Consider the following 19,988-nt stretch of genomic DNA (forward strand, 5'->3'; position numbering starts at 1 on the left):
GGGGCCCAGACGCTAGACTCTGGCTCAGAAACCTCTATGGGGGCCTCTGTTTCTCCCTGGTCGAAGGAGGCTCAGGGGTAGCCAGGGACAAAGCTAACCACGACTATCTTCCAGGGACAACAAGGACCTGGTGGAGTTTGCCCGGATGCACCCCTCAAGCAGCTGTCCCGGAGACCTGGCCCCCCACCTCATGATGCAGGGCAGCCAGCTGGGTGGGGACCCCGCCCCCCACCCTCCCTGGCTGCCCCGCACACGCAGCCCCTCCTTGTGGATGGGGGGCCATTCCTATGGTCAGTACTCGGAGGGTGGCCTGCAACTGGCACCGGTCCCCTCCTAGCCGGGCTCCGCTGGCCTGAGCACCGTGCCTCTGTTTCCTAGGCCTCAGCCACCCTGCCCTGCACCAGAACCTGCCGTCCGGCTTCCCTGCCTCGGTGCCTGGCTCCATGTCCTCGGTCTTCCCTCTGTCCCAGGACACGCCGGCGCAGCTCGTCATCCTGCCCTCGGAGCCCACACCCCACACAGCCCCCCACTCGCTCGGTAAGGGCTGCCCTGCCTCATGGTTGACACCCGGGGTTGTTGGCAGGTCCAAGGAGGGTGGCAGGCACTGGAGAGGGGCAGGGCAGGTGCCTGGGGGGAGAGGCCCCGGGATGCTGGTCATCTGGGGATGGGCTGTGATGGATGGGCTGGGGGCAGCAGCCCAGGGGGGACCCACCTCCTTGGCTAGAGCTGATGGCTCTCTGGCCCCACCCACAGCGGAAGTCATGGACCAGGCCTCGCTGTGGCCCCCCGTGTACGGGGGCCGAGGGCCTGCCTCCCACATGCAGCACCCCGGGCAGCTCCCCATGTACTCGAGGCCCCAGCTGCTGCGGCAGCAGGAGCTCTATGCCCTACAGCAGCAGCAGCAACAGCAGCAGCAGCAGCAGCAGCAGCACCACCGAGCTGCTCAGGCCCTGGAGCTGCAGCGGGCTGCCCAGTTCCAGGTATCCCCAGCGCTGCACGCGCCCGGGACCCTCCCTGGCTCCATCCCTGCCAGCCCAGAGAGCTCCCGCATGCCTCCCGCCAGGGGAGCATCCCCACGGTGTGGAGAGGCTGCTGCTGAGCCTCTCCCCCTCCCCTGCCCACCAGCGGAAGCCTGAGGACCACCACGTGGAGATGGAGGAGCCGGCCCAGGAGAAGGCCCTGAAGTCTACCCACAAGCCAGTTGCCTTAACCCCTACGGCCAAGGGCACTCCCTCACCTGCCGCAGCCGCCGCAGGCCCGGTCAAGCTGTCTCCCTGCTGCCACTCTCCCCCCCTGAGGACCCCCGCCAGCTGCCCCACACCACCGCCTCGTCCCAGTGCCCCCTGCACTTTATCCGCTTGTCGGGACCGCAGCCCTGGGCCTGGCTCCAAGGGGCCCCTGGCCGAGGACAAGCGAGAGGGCCGACGGCCTGGAGCTGACCTCACCTCCCTGGAACCAGGTGAGAGGCCCTACCAGCCAGGCGTGCAGCCCTGCCCCCCTCCATCTCCATGCCCTGTGGGCAGTCAGGTGGGGCGCGGGGGGGGGGGTGGTGGCTTCCTTTCTCTTCCCTCTCCACACTCCTCTCCATCCCTGGAAAAGCTCCCGAGGTCCCCACTGTCTTCCATGCCTTGGCAGGTGGCAGCTGAGGAAGGCTGAGCCCCCTTGGCCAGCAGGGCCAGCACTGTACCTGCCTGCCTGTGATGGCAGCTGGACACAAGGGCACCAGACACAGGCCCTGGCCCTGGTCCAGCTGGGCTCCAGCAAAGCTGAGCAGTCATTAGAGCAGACCTCACTGCCTGGGCCGGGGTGGGGGCTGCACCCCTCTCCTGTGTGATTCTGCACATCAGCTTGAATCCACGCAGCCAGCACAGCCCACCCCAGTTCCCTGAGCCCCCAGAGGGTTCTGGTCTGGTTTGGTTTGGAGGGTTCCGCGCCCCCCCCCTTTTTTAAATTGTACTTAATGGAGCATAATGCCCCGCCATGCTGCCAGCTTGTTCTGGTTCAGGGAAAACGCTCATTCAAACATTGTGTTTTAAAATCACTCATTTTTCTTGACCAAGAAACACCATACCACCCTCGAGATACTCCTGAGGAGAGGGGCTGCCCCTACACCTCACCTCCAGCTACCCCATCCCTCCTCCCTCCAGAGCGGTGGAGTTCCCTCCCTCCCGGTGGGAGTCCAGGAGAGCCCCTCCCTGCCCAGCCAAGGGGCTGCTCTCCCCCTCCCCCACCACGTGCCCTCGGCCTTCTGACCCCTGCCCTCTTCCACAGACCTGCCTCCAGGATTCCTGCGCCCCACAGCCAGCGTGGGCTTCTCCCTTCCCTCAGATGTGCACTCCTCAGACCTCCCAGAGCCCGAAACTATGCAAACGTCTGTCCCAGGGGCCCAGTCAGATCCCGTGAGGACAAGGACGCTGCCGCCCGGGGACCTGACCCCCTGCAGCCCCAGGAGCCTGGAGGGAGCTGAGCTGCTGGTCGGGGCCATGGAGGCCCCTCAGGACCTTGCTGCCACACCCCACCCTGCAGAGCGGGGGTCCCCGGGGAAGGCAGAGGACCCCAGTCCTCTTGAAGGGCTACGAGAACTGAGATTTGGGGACCTCCTGGAGGGAGGGGACCCTGAGGCTGCTGGCCAGGCTAATTCTACTCAGGGAGGGACGCAGGAGGAGAGGACTGGAGAGGAGGGGGCCCCGCTGGGTGCCTCCCCCCAAGCGCTGGAGCAGCAGGCAGGGAGCTCAGGTACCCTGGACAAGGAAGAGGAGGAAACACAGCAAGCCCCAGAAAAGACCAAGCCACGGGAGGAAGAGGACAGTGTAGGGGACTCCGAGGAGGGCTGGACCGCTCCCAGCAGCGGTCACCCTCCCAGGACACTGCCCGGCCTGGATGCCCTGGTGGCTGCAACTGTGGACCTAGGAGACCTACCCGGCGTCCGTCTGCCGGGTCCTCAGCCCCCCGCGGCCTCGGGGTCCCCCAGCACGGCCCCCCAGCCCTGCAGCTCAGGGATTCATGGAATTGCCCTGCTCAGCGAGCTAGCCGACCTGGAGATTCAGCGGCAGAGGAGTGAGTGCACCACACAAGGTGAGCCGTGGCTCCAGTGACCCTTCCTGGACTCTGTGAGCTGGGCCATCAGGTTGGCTCAGGGCCAGCTGGCCCGGCAGTGGCCTGGCTCGCATGTCCCCAAGGAGAAGACAGCCCCTGCGGAGCATCCTTCTCCATGGAAGTCCAAGGCCATGTGCCAGCCAGTACAAGACCCTCTCCAGCCCTGGGACCTGGGCAGGCCGGGCCCCCCAGACCAGACCTCCCCTCCATGGCTGGTTTAGAGGGACTCCTTGGAAGGCGGATCTCTGTGCCACCTCCATTTCTTCACGGGAGATGCCATAAGCTAGGCAGGAAGTTATATGTGGCCGCCTCTTCCCGGTCCTCACCAGTCAGCTCCAGGGGAGGAGACCCTGGCTGGGAGGGGAAGCCCTGACGTCTGGGCTCCGCCACCCCAGGGCCCCAGGATGTGCTGGGACTGCAGAGGAGAGGAGACCAAGACCCTCCCTGGCAGGGACCCTGCCCCTCAGACGCCCACAGCCCCCACCCAGCAGGAACCCTGCACAGCTCCCCTTCTCCCCCAGAAACCCCTCCTACTGCCAGAGCAGACCTCCAAACTTCCCCTGGGGTCCCGGAGGAAGCCCCTCCCAGGGGGGAGCACCCCAGCCAGGCTTTGTGAGGAGGTCCGTGGGCTCAGCCTTGCTTCCCTGATGCAGAAAGCTCCCGTACCTTCGTGCCAAGTGGAGACAAGTGCCTCTGGGAGGGCCCTTTCCCTGAAGGCCCTGGGCCTCCTGGGCCAGGTCTTGGGCTGTGGCAGCACCAGGCAGAGCTTGCCTGGAGGCCCTGCTGCACAGAGTAGCTGTACCTGCAGAGGGGAGTAAACGGGAGCCTTGCCTGGCACAGGTCCCCAGCCAGATGCTGCCATGTGGGCTAGAAAACAATGGGGGTACCAGCGCCAGGGTCAAGCTTCTGGAGACCCGTGTGAGGGTTGGCTGGTCCCAAGAGGAGGTCTCGGGCATGGAGTAGATGGGAGCACGGTGTGTGCATGTGTGTGTCTGTGTGTGCAACCTGTGGATGCTGGCAGGGCTGGAGCGTGTCCATTGAGTTAATAAGTACAGGGCACAGGTCTTGGGTGGAAACCCACATGCCTAAGCCAGTATGGGCGTGATGTTGTCCGGCCAGGCCTGGCCTGCAGTCCCAGTTGTGTGGGGACGGTCATGAGCAGCCTCACCACACCTCACCCCTCCCTGTCACTCCTCCCCCACCCCGTTCACTGGTCCCACCCAGTACTGAGATGGTGGCTGGCCAGACAGCGCTGTGGCTGAGGGACTCCCGTCTCAGGGTCAGCCTCTGTGCTCAGTCCTCCGCCTCCAGGCCTCTCCCCTAAACGGATGCTGCCCGCTGGAGTTGTGACCCCACGCTGGGCTGTCCAGGTCTTCTCCTCATTCCTGGGACCACCAGGCTCACTCGCTGTGTCTGTGACCTGCAGAACCCACACTGCCCCTGCCCCTCCAGGCGCAGGGACCCCGTCCCCTTCCCAGAGGGCCAGGGCATGCTGGAAGTTTCTGGACCTGGATGTGATGTTGAGTGAGAAAGGGCAGAAACAGCCTGCCAATACCCCCAGAGTCTACATAGGATGCAGAGGAGCCGGCTCTAGTGCTCTGTACTGAGATGGGGACTGTGGTGTCCCCCAAGAAGAGGCAGCAGGAGGCGGCACCAGGGGCAGGGCCTGCGGTATGGGCAGTGTCTGCCTGCCTGACCCGGACCTTGGTCTGTGACTAGAGGCTCAGCGCATTCCCTGGTCAGACCGAAGCCCCTGGGTGGCACCAGCGATGCCAGCAGCAGTTCAGCAATGCTTCTTGGTGGTGCTCCAAGATCCTGCATCACCCACCTGTCTGCTTTGGGCCCCCCCTAGTTTGGCCATCGCCCCAGCCCTCTGTTCTAACCTTGTCCCTGGTCTTCATGTCCCGAGGGCCAGGGTTACGCTCAGGTGGAGGCTGAGGGGACCCACACAGACCCTCCTGTCCCCAGCAGGGGACGAGGATGTGCTGACCTTCAACCTGCAGCACCTGGCCACCCTGGCCACAGCCTGGTCCCTGGTGGAGGCTGCCGGCCTGAGCCCCCTCACCTCGGCCCAGCAACCATGCACTGACCTCAGCTGCAGCCCCAGGCTCACCCCCCGCATGCAGATCCAGCAGCGCAAGGACACCTGGACCCCCAAGAGCAAGCCCGTAAGTGGGGGACCTGTTACCCAGGGCCACAGCAGGGTGGGGGCAAGCCCTACACCCCCAGCTCAGGCCCTCCCCCAGCCTCAGGCTCCTCCCCCAGCCTCAGGCTCCTCCCCCAGCCTCAGCCCTCCCCCAGCCTCAGGCTCCTCCCTCAGCCTCAGGCTCCTCCCCCAGCCTCAGGCTCCTCCCTGTACACAGGTATGCCCCCTGAAGGCTGCCATTGACCGGCTAGACACACAGGAAGTGGAAATCCGCATGCAGCTCGCAGAGCTTCAGCGGCGCTACAAGGAGAAGCAGCGGGAGCTGGCGCGCCTGCAGCGCAGACACGACCATGAGTACGCCAGGGCCGGGCATGCAGGGGGGGCATGCACGGACTGTGGGCACTGTTGGCCTCTCGGGAAATTCCTGGGCCAGGTGTGGGCTCGAGCCAGGCCCCGTCTGTCAGGTTCCTGGGAAGCTGGGTCTAGAGGTCCCTGAGCCCAGGGGTAGGGCTTTCATCCCAAGAGGAAACCCAGCTCTGGTCAGCCCTGGCAGAAAAGCCTGTGGCCCAGCAGAGACCGTACACAGTAGACCTGTCCACAGTGGGAACCACATGTCCCAGGGTGTCTGGCCAGCAGGTGGGCAGAGGGGACAGCAGGTGACACGGGGGTGGCAGTGCCCAGGGCTGGCATATGCAGGACAGGGGAACTCGGTGCAGGGACAGACAGGCGAGCTGAGCCCTGCCCTCAGCCTGCCTGGCTGGAGCTTCCTGCCCCTGGCAGCTTTGCTCAGGGCATCCCTCTCGGCTAAAGGGTAGAGGGAGGAAACTACAGGAGCCGGGGCCCATGAACTTCTGACAAGCCCTCCTTTGACCCTCAGAAGAGAGGAGAGTTCTCGGAGCCCTGCACGGCGGGGGCCTGGCCGGCCGAGGAAGCGCAAACACTCCAGCTCACTGCCCACCCTGCGTCCTGGGGGCCAGCTTTCCAGGAGCGAAGGCAAGAAAGCCAAGTGAGTCCTGGATGCCAGGGACGGGACAGGTGGACCTGAGGGGCTACCTTCGCTGCCCAGGCAAGGGGCCCCCAAATCCTCTCTCCCTGCCCGCCCCCAGCTCCCCAGCCTGTGGGTCCTCTGCATACCTTGACTGAAGGCACAGCCCACTCTCTCAGAGCCTTCACAAGGGTCCAGAGGACCCACAGGGGCAGGTGGGGACGGAGTCTATCCAGCATAGACACCCCTCCCCGGGCCCTTCCTCCCCCGCCCAGGCCATGGCCTCCCCCCACCCGCACCACGGGCCAGCCCCGGCCCCTTGCGTGTGAGGCGGCGTTGTGTAAAAGGCTCTTTATCTGCACTGTATAAAGTCATCGGTCACGCTGTGCTGCAGCTCACGGCTGCCGCACGCACAATGTTATTATCCATTACCGCCCGGCGCAGTCGTTGGCGCACTCCCGGGCCGGGTATAATTGTCCTTCTCGGCTACAAATTGCCTCTCCCGGCAGGCCCATTTGCATAAATCCTCCGAGCTCCTCCAAACACGATTGGCGCGCGTGTGTGTGCACTGCATCAATCCTGATGATTTGGTAATAATAGTTAAATCGGCACTAAATGGTTCCTTCAATTAAGACAGAGGCAAAAAATTAATCTCAGGGCTTTATGTCACAAAACATTAGCAAATGCAGAGAAGGTTTTTGGGGCGGGGGAATTTGCGTGGGCGGCAGGCACCAAGGGGATTCACCATATGGCCGGGGGCCGGATCAAGCCGTCCCTCCGCCTGGCCCTCCCATCACCTGGAGGGAGGCTCCCGGGTCTCCCTTTGAGAACCAACCAGCAGCCTTGGAGCTGATGGGCAGGGCAGGGACACTGGAGGCGGGGGGCCTCGTGGAGGGACCTGCACAGAAGCAGCGTGGACATCGGGGCTTCTCCTTGGCTGGCCTGCATCGCGGTTCGCATGCTGGCCTCCGCCTCCAGCCTCAGCCAGGAAACCTGGCCTCATGACTCCAAAGCAGCTGCCTTTAACCAAGCCAGCGAGTGGCCAGCCTGCACCCTCACCCAGTCCAGGGCCGGAGCCTAATTCCTGTAGGACAGTGGGAGGCCGGGGGCTAGGAGTCTCCTCAGAGTTGCAGGACTTACTCTCTGGACAGAAAGGGTGATAGGCGCATCTGGCCACACCAGGCCATTCATTTTCATGACCACCCAGCTCCTTTCTACACCCTGTGGGTGGGAGGCAGCCTCAGTTTCCCCACAGAGACAGTCTAAGAAAGCAGTGGAGGCACCAGGCAGATGGTGCCAGGGTGGCATGAAGGATGGGTGGGGCAGGGCCCCCCTTGTGCTGTGTCTGCAGCAGCTGTTGGACCCATTTTGACCTCTGACCTGGCTCTCAGCCTGGAGGGGTGGGGGTGGGGAACAGGCAGCCCCCCAGTGGTTCCCAGCCTCATCTGAAAAGTGGACCCGGGATGGATACAGGTTCCCTGCCCAGGACCCCAGTGGAGGCCTGACTCTGGCAGTGGGGTCTCTGGCTGCTGAGGATGAGTGGCCAGTGGACCCTGTTCTGGGGGGCTGCGGTGTCTTGGTTCTGGAACACACACCCCTGCCCCCACTTTCCAGGTAGAAAGATTGAAGCCTCAGTCTGTGCCAATCCACAGTGCCCACGTCTCCGGCTCTGGGTCACTGTGGTTATGAGCCCCACGGACTTTCTTCCCAGCAGGGTGCAAGGAGGGCATGGGCAGGGCAGTGCCACGTTCCCAGCCCAGCAGAGGATGGGGCAGATGTGGGGAAGAGGAGTCCAGAAGAGCCCAGACCTGCCGCGGCCCTCTTGGGCCTTCTGAGAGCTCCTCTGCCTATGAGAGGGTCTTGCGCCGAGGCAGGGGCTGTCCTGGGCTCAGAGGCTGCTCCTCCTGATCCACCCCAGTGGTCACTGGGCACCTGCCCCATACCCATTGCTGCCTTGTCCCCAGGGCAGTGCGGGCCAGCCTGAGTCTGCTGTGTGCTGACCTTCGAGGCGATGAACCCCCAAGAAAGCAGAGCAGACTGGAAAGGAGCATCTATGCGGGCCTGCAGACGCCCTCCACGGTGAGTCCCGCCCCCCACCATGCTGGAGGCCTTGAGCTCAGGGATCGAGTGCTGGACTTCTGCCCAGCCCACAGCCTGCTGGGATGTCCAGATGTGCCCGCCCACGTTGTACCAGACCCACGTACCTCATCGCAGAACGTGGAGACGCCACGTGTACTGGTCATGCCCTCGCCCTCGGCGGCAGGTCTGCCTGTGAGGCCTTGCCTGCTGCCCGCACCCCCATATTCTTCCCCTTGGCTCATCCAGAAGGGGATCCATCCAGATCAGCTCTTCTGGGGATAGCTGTGAACCCCACGCCATCCCTGTCCATCCCGTGTGAGCCAGCAAGGCCGTGCTCCTTCTGCCCCTCCTGGGGTTCCAGGAGGGGCTGCCAAGAGTTGATTCCTAGCCTAGTGCCGTCTGCCTGTCCCCTGCCAGGTCACTGTGACCTGTTGGCTTTTTTTTTTTTCTTTTCTTTTTCCTTCCAGTCATGGGGCACTGTCCTTAGAAACTTTTTGCTCAAGGCTAGTGCCACTTTCAGCTTTTTCTGAGTATGTGGTACCAAGGAATCAAACCCAGGGCTTCGTGCATGCTAGGCAAGCACTCTACCACTGGACCACGCTCCCAGCCCCTCTTCTTTTCTTTTGGCAATACTAGGGTTTGAACTCCAGCCCTGAGTTTACTTAATCCTCACCTCCCTTTCTGCTTCTGGTTATTTTCTTAAAGTAATGTCATGCCCAAGCCAACCTGTTCCACAGCCCCCTGCTCACATTTCCCTTGTAGCTGAGAGGACAGGCACATCAGAGGCTTGCTGTTGACCAGGGGTCACACCCACTCTTGGGTGGGCCAGCCTCAAAACAGTGCTATCTCCCTTCTGTGCTCCCCAAGCACTTACTGATGCAGGTCAGGCACTGTGTTTGGCTGGCTGGCACTCTGATTTTGGGGGGCGTTGCCAGTCTCAGAACTTGAACTCAGGGCCTGCGCCCTGACTCTGAGGGCTTTTGTTGTTGTTGGTTTTGGTCAAGGTTAGTGCTCTCCCACTTGCTCCAGCTCTATTTCTGACTTCTTATGGTTCATTGGAGATAAGAGTCCCACAGATTTTCCTATTCAGGCTGGCTTTGATCTGGAATCCTTCGATCTCAGCCTCCTGAGTAGCTGGGATTGTAGGTGTGAGCCATCGCTGCCACTCTTCCTATCCCTCCCTTTAGAAAAGCAGATGGCTGTTACCTACCACACCATCACCTCCTGGCCCTGTATTACCCGCTGCCGTCCTCGCCTGCACAGCAGGGCACATCGGAGCCTGGGCTGCTCAGCCCTCACTGTGGCCCCAGAGGGCAGGCCGGTCCACTTGTCCTCAGCCCCTTTTCAGGGCACCAGCCCCATGCTGCCACTCTCTGAGCCCAGTGTCAGAAGAGGGAAGTTCAGAGACCTAGGGGGCTCCTGGGCTGCAGCCACCCCTTCCCTTTTACAGGAGAAGGTTCGGTGTAAGAAGAGCAGTGGCCAGGGGGAGCTGGGGTCCTCGGCGGCTCACAAGCCAGAAGTCAAGACCAAGGCTCTGCCGACCAGCGTCAGCGCCTTCCCACGGAAGGGGGCCGCCCCGGGTGGGCGCCTCCGGAAGCTGTCCCGAGCCAAGAGCACCAAGGTGGCTGCGGCAGCCCGGCTCCCGCAGCCCAGCGTGGACGGCAACCGGGAGCTGCCCCGGCTCCCCAGCCAGCCAGTGGTGGCCATGGCACAGGAGGCAGGCAAGTTGTAGGTGTTGAGTGGCCACGGTCTCCTGGGGGCTGAGGAGGGGTGGACGGGGCCACAGCCAGCACCGCAGCCTGGTGGAGGCCACAGGCAAGCTGTGGCTGAGACAGGCCGGGGACGAGGACCTGGCCCCCGCCCTGGGGCACTCATCAGCATTCTGTGCAGGGAAGTGAGGGTCCTCGGGACACATCCTGGAAGTGGGATAAAAATAGCCCTGCCCGCGCCGGCTTCTGCCCTCACAGTGTCCAGCCGGCGAGCAGACATGTGTCCAGACAAGAGCCTGGAAAAATACACTTCCTCCCAGCCCCTTCTCTAGGGTCAGAAGCCTGGGAAAGAACAAAGGAGGTGCTGCAGGGAAGGCAGGAAGCCATCTGGGGGGGGGGGGGCTGCAGAGGGGACGGGCTGGGGACAGGACTGCAGAGTGGAAGGGCTGGGGACAGGGCCCCAGCCTTGAAAGGGACTAGAAGAACCACTTCTGTCCTCTGCCGAGTGCCCTGAGTATGGGGGTGGGGCTCCCACTCTCCCCAAACGTGGCCTTGGGGCAGCCGGAACAGTGACGGCTGCAGGTCTGGCGAGGCCTCCCGGGCCGTGGCCATCAGCAAGCTCACCAAGTCCCCTCTCTGTCTCCTAGGCAGCGGCTATGACAGTGAGGACTGCCAAGCCTTCCTGGGGACAGAGGCCGCTCCCAGAGAGTCTGAGCTGGTCCTGCACATGGGGGCAGGCACGGCCGCCCTGGGGCCTTCGCCCTCCTCGGTGGTCAAGATGGAAGCCAACCAGAAGGCCAAGAAGAAGAAGGAGAGGCAGAGCCTGCTAGGTAAGCACCAGGCGATGACGGGCCAAGGTCCAGTGGGACTGCGAGGGCCCCGGCGCCAGGACCCCAGTGACGGCCTCCCCTCCCTCCCCACAGGGGCCTGCCGCTTGTCTAGCCCTGAAAGTGAAGTCAAGGTCAAGAGGCGGGCAGTGAGGACCAAGGTGGGTCCCAAGCTGGAGCAGGCTCCGGGGCGCCGGCCCCCAGGGGTGCCAGGCAAGAAGAAAGGCAAGGGCAAGCCCAAAGGCGGCCTGCGCGTGCAGCCCGGGGCCGCCACCGGCCGGGAGGCCCTCTTCAGCACCACCCGGGCCTTCACCACCCACGAGGAGGGCAGCACACTGGCCAGCGAGCGTCTCAAGAGAGCCACACGCAAGGGCGCCATGCTGCAGCCGGTGCTGCGGGTAAGGCCAGCGCGGGCGGCCGGGGGACACTGGAGGGGCCAGGTCCCCAGGAAAGGACTCGGGGAGGAGAGGCTTCGGGGAGCACACACTGCCCTCTCCCCTCACCTCCTGGGTCCCAGGTCAGCCTGAGTCTACGAGACCTTTCCACCTCACCCCGTCCTCCTCTGTCCTCCCCTCACAGCGGAAGAACGGGGCCCTGTCCATCGCCCTGTCCGCCCGCAATGCCAGCGCCATCCTGGGGAAGGGCAGGAAGCTGGGCAAGGTGAAGAGCAAGACTGTCGGCAAGCAGGTAGCCACCCGCCCGCCTCACCCCCGACCCCCGTCCCACCTCACCCCCTGACCCCCAGCCCCGCAACCCCCAGGGCCAGGGCCGGGCTGTGAGCCGGCTGCTGGAGAGCTTCACTGTCGAAGACGACTTTGAGTTTGACGACGGCAGCAGCTTCTCAGAGGACGAGGAGGAGGACGAGGAGGACGCCGGGGGTCAGCTGAGCGCAGAGCAGAGCGCGGCCCTCGGTGAGCGGGGCCGGGCCGGGCGGCAGCGCAGGTCGGGGCCGTGGGCGAGGCAGGCCGCGCTAACGTCCTCTTCCACAGCTCGGTCCTGCACCATCCAGAAGGAGGACCTGCAGGACGGGCTGCCGGTGCTCATCCCCAAAGAGGACAGCCTGCTCTACGCCGGCAGCGTCAGGACCCTGCAGCCCCCCGACATGTGAGGCCCGCGCGGGAGGGACGCCCCGACGGCGGTCGGGCAGCCAGGGAGACCCCACAGGTCTCTCACGCTGTCCCCCTGCCCTGTGCCCTCAGCTACAGCATCGTTATCGAGGGAGAGAGAGGCAACCGGCAGCGGATCTACTCTCTGGAACAGCTGCTGCAGGAGGCGGTGAGAATGACCCCGCGGCCCCCTGCGCACCCCTGCTCACAGGCCTCCGGGCCCTGCCCCACGCCCCGCCCCACGCCTGGCCCCGCCTGCTCACCGGCCCCTGCCCTGCCGCCTGCTGCAGGTTCTCGATGTCCGGCCACAATCCAGCCGGTACCTTCCACCTGGAACTCGGGTCTGTGCCTACTGGAGCCAGAAGTCCCGCTGCCTGTACCCGGGCAATGTGGTCCGAGGTAAGTGTGGCCGGGCCCTCCGTGACCCACAGAGCTCCCAAAGGAGACCCCGCCATGCGTCTTGTCCTGAGGATGAGAGTGTGGGGTCTGAGCAGACCTGCGTCTGTGTGGCCAGGTCCCTGCACTGGCTGGGAAACCGGGGGTGTGGTACAGGGTGACCCCACGTCCAACAAGGCAGGAAGGAGATAAAGGCTAGAAGGTAAAGACCCAGAGCCGCAGGGCTGAGATACACACAGACACACACACAGACACACACACACACCACACACACACACATACACATACTACACACACCACGCACACACACATACCACACACACCACGCACACACACATATACATACCACACACACCACACGCACACACACACACATACCACACACACCACATGCACGCACACATACCACACACACACCACACACACCACACACACACACATACCACACACACACACCACACGCACACACCACACACACACACATACCACACACACCACACGCACACACCACACACACACACATACCACACACACACCACACACACATACCACACACACACACCACACACACAAACACACCACACACACAAACACACCACACACACCACACACACACACTTACCACACACCACGCACACACGCACACACCACACACACACACATACACCACACACACACCACACACACACATACCACACACACCACACACATACACATACCACACACACCACGCACACACACATACAACACACACCACAGACACACACACATACCACACATACACACACCACACACATACCATACACACCACGCACACACACACAACCACACGCACACACACCACACACACACACACACACACACACACACACACCTCAGCTGGGCCACACTTCTTGACCCAGGCAAGGCCAGTGGGTGGGTCGGTGCCCTCCACCCAGCATTGCCGTCCGCAGTCCCGTCCTCCCGTCCCCCCCACCGCAGGGGTGGCAGGCCTCAACATCCCCCTCCTCTGTAGGCACCTCCAGCGACGATGAGGACTTGGACTCGGTGTTGGTGGAGTTTGATGACGGGGACACCGGCCATATTGCCGTCTCTAACATCAGGCTTCTGCCTCCAGATTTCAAGATCCAGTGTGAGCACTTGAGACCCGGGGTGGGCCCTTCCCCCCGTCAGCCCCCGGCCCTTCCCGCCCGGCTCCCCAGGAGAAGGACAAGAGCTGGCCTCTGCCCACCGCAGTGGGCACACCCTGAACCCGCCTGCCCGCCCTGCAGGTACAGAGCCCTCTCCAGCCCTGCTCGTGTCCAGCAATTGCCGGAGAACCAAGAAGGTGTCCAGCGAGGGCCCCCCGCCCAGCGAAGCCCCCACGCCCAGCCTGTCCCCTAAAGTGCAGGGCGGCCTCGAAGCTCCCAAGACCTCCGGGAAGAAATCCCTCAGTAAAGACAAAGCTGGTAATTGCAGGACTGGAGAACATGGCGGGAGGTGGGCAGGGGGCGGGGTCGATGAGGGGGGCCGGAGGGGTGGAGGCAGGCTGGCTGGCCTAGCCAGCGCCACTGACTCTACCTGGCGTCCCCCCCCACCCCAGGCAAGGCTGACCTCCTGACCTCAGGTGCCAAGTCCGCCTCGGGGGCCCCGGAGCACTTCCTAGGCCACCGGGGCGGCCCCCTGCTGAGCTGGTCAGCCGTGGCACAGACCAAGCGGAGAGCGGCGGCGGCGGGGCCCGGAGGGCTGCAGAGCCTCTTCCAGCTCAACGGCAGCGCCAAGAAGCTGCGGGCCCACGAGAGCCTGCTCCCCGTGCACGGCCTGGCCGCGCCCGTGTTCGGCAACGGCTTCCGAGCCGACTCCTTCAGCAGCCTGGCCAGCTCCTACGTGCCCTTCGTGGGCACGGCCGGGACGGGCCTGTCCGCCGGGGCCCACAAGTTGCTCAGGGCCAAGAAGGTGGAGCGGGCCGAGGCTGAGAAGGGCGGGCGGCCACGGCGGCCAGCCAGTGAGTTCCTGGTCAAGCTGGACCACGAGGGCGTGACCTCCCCCAAAAACAAGAACTGCAAGGCCCTGCTCACGGGGGACAAGGACTTTGGCCCCAAGCTGGGACGGCCGCTGCCCACCCCCGGCTACGCGCACCTGATGAGCAGGGACAAGAAGGGGCGGGCGCCCGTGCACCCGCTGCCCGTGGAGCTGGCGCTGCGCAAGTACGCCGGCCCGGCCGAGTGCCCGCTGGCCTGCGACAGCGACTGTCCCAGCTCCTACTCGGAGGAGGATGAGGATGGGCCCGGGCTGGCGGCGGGCGTGCCCTCTCGCTTCCTCACCCACCTGTCTGTGTCCTCCTCCTCCTCCGGCTCGTCCACCTCCTCGTCCTCCGGCTCCATGTCCACCTCCAGCCTCTGCTCCTCAGACAACGAGGACTCCTCCTACAGCTCAGATGACGAGGACCCGGCCCTGCTGCTGCAGACCTGCCTCTCCCGCCCCGTGCCCACCCTCCTGGCGCCACCCGAGGCCCTGCGCTCCAAGGGGGGCGGCCCCCACACCCACGCCCAGCGCTGCTTCCTGTCCAGGGCTGCGGGCGCGGGCACAGGAGCCGGCCCTAGCGGGGGCAAACCCAAGCTCAAGCGCAAGGAGGCCCTGAGTTTCTCCAAAGCCAAAGAGCTTTCTCGGAGGCAGCGGCTGCCTTCCGTGGAAAACCGGCCAAAGATCTCAGCCTTCCTGCCCGCCCGGCAGCTGTGGAAGTGGTCGGGGAACCCCACACAGGTAGGTGGCCCGTCTTGGGGGGCTACATTCCCACCTGGAGACACGGGCGCCCCGCTCCCCGGCATTTCTTCATTCAAATCCCATTTACTTTCAAGTACACGGTGTGGAGATGCGCAGGGAAGAACAAGATCCCATCTAGAGCTCAGGGAGGTAAACTGAGGATCTAGATTTGTGCGGGAGACCTCGCCTTCCCTTCTCAGGGGGCAGAGGCCCTCACGTCATGTGCTTGACTTCCATGTCGGCCTGTCACCTGGCGTGCGGTGTTGATGTAGTAAGCTAGCCAGCTGTGGGAGGACTGCAGGGACACATCCTTCCTTCCTCCCTCCCTTCCTTCTTCCCTCCCTCCCTCCCTCCCTCCCGGCCCTCCTTTATTGGTGCAACACTGGGGCTTGAACTCGGGGCCACAGTGATGCCTCTTTAGCTTTGTTCTAGAGGCTAGCACTCTGCCATAGCTCCACTTCTGGCTTTTTGGTGGCTAATTGGCGATAAGAGCCTCGCAGACTTCCCCGCCCAAGCTGGCTGAGAACTGTGATCCTCGGACCTCAGCCCCCTAGGTAGCCGGTGTGAGCCACTGGCGCCTGGCTGGGCATTTAGTCGGTGCTGGATGTAAGACGGGGCCTGTGGTGGTCGTTTGGGGACTTTCAAACACCACCGCAGCGGTCGACCAGTTTGGGGTAAACATGCTGCACTGAACTCCTTACACAATGCTCAGCCTGGCTATGGTGGGCCTCGAATCCGTGTCATCTTTCTGTTGTGACCAGTATGCAAAGCAAATCCCATCATGGCCTGCCTCGGCTGGGAGCCACGCTTCCATGGCCTCCCGCCAGGGCTAATGCAGTTACCTTTGGGCCTGTGTGTGTGTGCGTGCATGCACACACACCAACTGTTGCTCAGGCCTGCTTTCTCTGAGCCTTTTGGCCATAGCCTCCCTCCAGGCCCCAGAGCCCCTCAGAGCCCCTCAGACCCTCCTCAGAACCCCTCAGTGCCCCTCAGACCCTCCTCAGAACCCCTCAGTGCCCCTCAGAGCCCCTCAGACCCTCCTCAGAACCCCTCAGTGCCCCTCAGAGCCCCTCAGACCCTCCTCAGAACCCCTCAGTGCCCCTCAGACCCTCCTCAGACCCCCCTCAGAACCCCTCAGTGCCCCTCAGAGCCCCTCAGTGCCCCTCAGACCCTCCCCAGAACCCCTCAGTGCCCCTCAGAGCCCCTTAGACTCTCCTCAGAACCCCTCAGTGCCCTCAGTGCCCCTCAGAGTCCCTTAGAGCCCTCAGTGCCCCTCAGACCCTCCTCAGAACCCCTCAGTGCCCCTCAGAACCTCCTCAGAGCCCCTCAGAGTCCCTTAGAGCCCTCAGAGCCCCTCAGTGCCCTCAGACCCCCTCAGAGCCCCTCCAGCTCTGTTGTCCTCCCCCACAGAGGCGGGGCATGAAGGGAAAGGCCCGGAAGTTGTTCTACAAGGCCATTGTCCGAGGCAAGGAAACGCTGCGGGTCGGGGACTGTGCCGTCTTCCTGTCAGCTGGGCGGCCCAACCTGCCCTACATCGGCCGCATCGAGAGCATGTGGGAGTCATGGGGCAGCAACATGGTGGTGAGGGTCAAGTGGTTCTACCACCCCGAGGAGACGAAGCTGGGGAAGCGGCAGAGCGACGGGAGGGTGAGTCCAGCCCCTCACAGGACTTGGGGGGTGGGGGAGGGTCAGTCCAGCCCCTCACAAGACTTAGGGGGTGGGGGAGGGTGGGTCCAGCCCCTCACAGGACTTGGGGGGTGGGGGAGGGTCAGTCCAGCCCCTCACAGGGCTGGGGGGTGGGTGGGGGGGGTGAGTCCAGCCCCTCACAGGACTTGGGGGGTGGGGGAGGGTCAGTCCAGCCCCTCACAAGACTTAGGGGGTGGGGGAGGGTGGGTCCAGCCCCTCATAGGACTTGGGGGGTGGGGGAGGGTCAGTCCAGCCCCTCACAGGGCTGGGGGAGTGGGGGAGGGTCAGTCCAGCCCCTCACAGGACTTGGGGGGGGAGGGTGGGTCCAGCCCCTCACAGGGCTGGGGGGTGGGGGGGGTGAGTCCAGCCCCTCACAGGGCTGGGGGGTGGGGGGGGTGAGTCCAGCCCCTCACAGGACTTGGGGGGTGGGGGAGGGTGGGTCTAGCCCCTCACAGGGCTGGGGGGTGGGTGGGGGAGGGTGAGTCCAGCCCCTCACAGGACTTGGGGGGGGAGGGTGGGTCCAGCCCCTCACAGGGCTGGGGGGGTGAGTCCAGGCCTCCGTAGCCAGCCAGGGCAGTCCCAGCAGGGCTACCTCTCTGGCCTCTCCATCAGAGGCCTGGTGCCCCGGAGCCACCTCCCCTACACTGTCAGTAAGATCGAGGTGACCGGCCACCCCTGGTGCGGTGACCCACGGCCACCCCTGGTACGAGGCGAGTCTAGTTCATGCCTGAGGTCTACGGCAGCCCCTCCCGGCCCACCCATCCTTCCCAGAGAACGGCATCGTCCCCCGGTGCCCACCCTGACCTGGTGCACGCCCACCCGGCAGAACGCGCTGTACCAGTCGTGCCACGAGGACGAGAACGACGTGCAGACCATCTCCCACAAGTGCCAGGTCGTGGGACGGGACCAGTACGAGCAGATGACCCGGAGTCGCAAGTACCAGGACCGGCAGGACCTCTACTACCTGGCGGGCACCTATGACCCCACCACAGGGCGTCTGGTGACCGCAGACGGAGTGCCCATCCTGTGCTGACCCTCCGCCCCTGCTGCCCACCTGCCCCGGCCAGGCCCGGGCCGCCCAGAGCAAATATGCAAACCCACCGAGGCTAGACCAGGCCTCCATGCTGTTCCCTGGAAAGAGAGCACTTCTGTGTGGACCCCAGGCCCGCCCTCCGCACTGGGCCCCCCAGGACCCCGAGAGGACACGGCCACTCTGTTTCCCCACAGTTTTTGCGAGATTAGAATCCAAGCCATATTTCCCTAGTACCTCTGACTGCCCACCAGGGAAAGCAGAAATCAGGTGTGTTGTCTATTTATTTCTCTATGTAAATACTGTATTTCTGCGGGGAAAGTTTTATGGAAAGGAAGTGGAAAAGGATTTTCCCCACCCGTGTGATGAGGGTGCGTGTGTGTGTGTGTGCGTGCGTGTGCGCCATTGTCTGTGTATTTTGTTCTGGAGTTTCCTTTGGAAGTGCACTGTTCTCAGCCTGGCGGGGCATCTGTGATCAGAGGCTGGAGGACCCGGAGGCCTCTGGGGGGCCCGCTGTATTTGACGGGATTCACACTCAGGTTCCCGTCCCATGCATCTGGATCAAAGAAGTATCGGGGCTGGGGGACAGTGAAGAGGTCGTCCCCCCACCCCCAAAGATTGCCTACCAGGATCAGGTGACCCTCCCCAGTCAGGAGGGTAGCAGCAGCCACGAGTATCTTCTTACCTCTGTTTAAAACAAAACGAACAAAATATTTCAAAGTATTGATAAGAAAAGGAGATGTGTATTTCCTGAATATTCCAATTTATTTCCGTTTCCATGGCCAGCCTGTCCCGGGAGGAGAGTCAGCCTCAGGGCCCTGTCCCTACTATTTGAATTCCTGCTTCTTCTCCCCACCCCACCCCACCCCTGGGCCTCAACTTCCCTCTCCAAGGCCTCTTTTCTTCCTGTCAGACATAGGGCTTGAACTCAGGCTGTCCCTGAACTTTTGTGCTTAAGGCTAATGCTCTACCACTTGAACCACAGCTCTACTTCCAGTTTTCTGGTGGCTCGTTGGAGATAAGGGTCTCGCAGACTTTCCTGCTCAGGCTGGCTTTGAACAGTGATTCTCTGATCCCAGCATCTGACGCAAAGCCCCTTCCAAGGGGCTGCTGCTGCTTCAGGCCCTCCTCAGGCCCAGCAGGTGGATGAGGTACCCAGACCTTCTTTCCCAGCACCTTACCCGCTCTGACCAGCTCTGAGTTGGGGGGGTGAGGTTGAGCCTGAGGGCTGCAGCTGGGGAAAAGGAAAGTAAGAAGACAGGTGACACCCCGCACTGGAGACGCTCAGCCCCGAGCCCTCAGACTCCTCTGCTCTCCACATTCCCCACTTTGGGGCTCCAGGGCCTTTTCTGCAGCCACTTGGCCCTGGGTACCAGAAGAACCTGGCACCCTTCACTTGACCCGTGACAACAGCAGACCCAGGTCTGTGTCTGAAAGGCATCGGGGACCATGCCTGCCCTGGCTCCCAGGATGCTGTGAGGCAGCTCCTGGAAGCAGGGGTGTGTCCAGGGGTTCCCGCCCTCACTGGGGCCCTCCCAGGAACCCATTTCCATCCCAGAGCCTTGTGTCCCTCCCTGCTGCCCCGTCACCTAAGGGCCATACCTCATGGCCCCACAGGACATTCATGACAGAGGGTCCCCTGAGCCCAGCCGCCCCCTCCCACCCCATGTCTACCTGCGTCTCGGCATGAGTGCAATATTTCACTCCCGGTGGCCATCAGGTGGCCACCGAGGTCCTGCTCAGAGCTTGGGCATCAGCAGTCCTCAAGGAAGAATGAAACCTGTCTTAAACCCAAACAGTGGGAAGCAAGGACAGACAGACGGACCCTTGGCCGCCTTGTGGATGTTTCTTTTCCCTTCTGTTGGCTGTCCTCGTGTGTGTGTGTGTGTGTGTGTGTGTGTCTGGCGTGACCCTCCCTACCTGTGGCTAACCGTGGCAAAGCACGAGTCTTGTACATGTGTAAACTAAGGATGGTTGGAATTTTTTTTCAATGTAAACACTTAAAAAAAAAAAAGGTTTTATGAACAGCAAACTCTATGTAAAGGCATTTTAGTATTAAATTTTTTATTGATAACTTGCTTAAGAATAAATCTATGAACTATTGTACAGGTTTATCAGTGGTCCGGACTATGACTGCCTAACTCCCGTGTGCACAGCACACGGCCAGCCCTGGGCCCCGGCCCCGG

General features: G+C 63.0%; 1 protein-coding gene across 2 annotated transcripts in view; it reads left to right on the forward strand.

The window, feature by feature from the left end:
* The window catches only part of Bahcc1 (BAH domain and coiled-coil containing 1), a 49,896-nt gene extending 31,700 nt beyond the window's left edge, over positions 1-18,196 (forward strand). Inside the window, exons 6-28 of one of the 2 annotated variants that reach the window (XM_090351357.1) lie at positions 115-290; positions 379-537; positions 754-884; positions 948-980; positions 1,126-1,459; positions 2,272-3,075; positions 5,065-5,264; positions 5,460-5,596; positions 6,120-6,248; positions 8,192-8,306; positions 9,757-10,031; positions 10,667-10,845; positions 10,939-11,240; positions 11,422-11,529; positions 11,603-11,753; positions 11,832-11,946; positions 12,042-12,117; positions 12,239-12,347; positions 13,360-13,476; positions 13,616-13,792; positions 13,927-15,086; positions 16,497-16,733; positions 17,599-18,196. In XM_090351357.1, the coding sequence (XP_090207483.1) occupies positions 115-290; positions 379-537; positions 754-884; positions 948-980; positions 1,126-1,459; positions 2,272-3,075; positions 5,065-5,264; positions 5,460-5,596; positions 6,120-6,248; positions 8,192-8,306; positions 9,757-10,031; positions 10,667-10,845; positions 10,939-11,240; positions 11,422-11,529; positions 11,603-11,753; positions 11,832-11,946; positions 12,042-12,117; positions 12,239-12,347; positions 13,360-13,476; positions 13,616-13,792; positions 13,927-15,086; positions 16,497-16,733; positions 17,599-17,805 (5,431 nt within the window). In that variant the 3' untranslated portion in view covers positions 17,806-18,196. Of the gene's footprint in view, positions 1-114; positions 291-378; positions 538-753; positions 981-1,125; positions 1,460-2,271; positions 3,076-5,064; positions 5,265-5,459; positions 5,597-6,119; positions 6,249-8,191; positions 8,307-9,756; positions 10,032-10,666; positions 10,846-10,938; positions 11,241-11,421; positions 11,530-11,602; positions 11,754-11,831; positions 11,947-12,041; positions 12,118-12,238; positions 12,348-13,359; positions 13,477-13,615; positions 13,793-13,926; positions 15,087-16,496; positions 16,734-17,598 lie in introns of both variants that reach the window. The other variant, XM_090351358.1, reaches the window with a different exon arrangement.
* The last annotated feature ends 1,792 nt before the right edge of the window (positions 18,197-19,988 follow it).

This window comes from Megascapheus bottae, chromosome 17, assembly GCF_031878675.1.
Source record: "Megascapheus bottae isolate mThoBot1 chromosome 17, mThoBot2.hap1, whole genome shotgun sequence".
In the NCBI taxonomy this organism is placed as follows: Eukaryota; Metazoa; Chordata; class Mammalia; order Rodentia; family Geomyidae; genus Megascapheus; species Megascapheus bottae.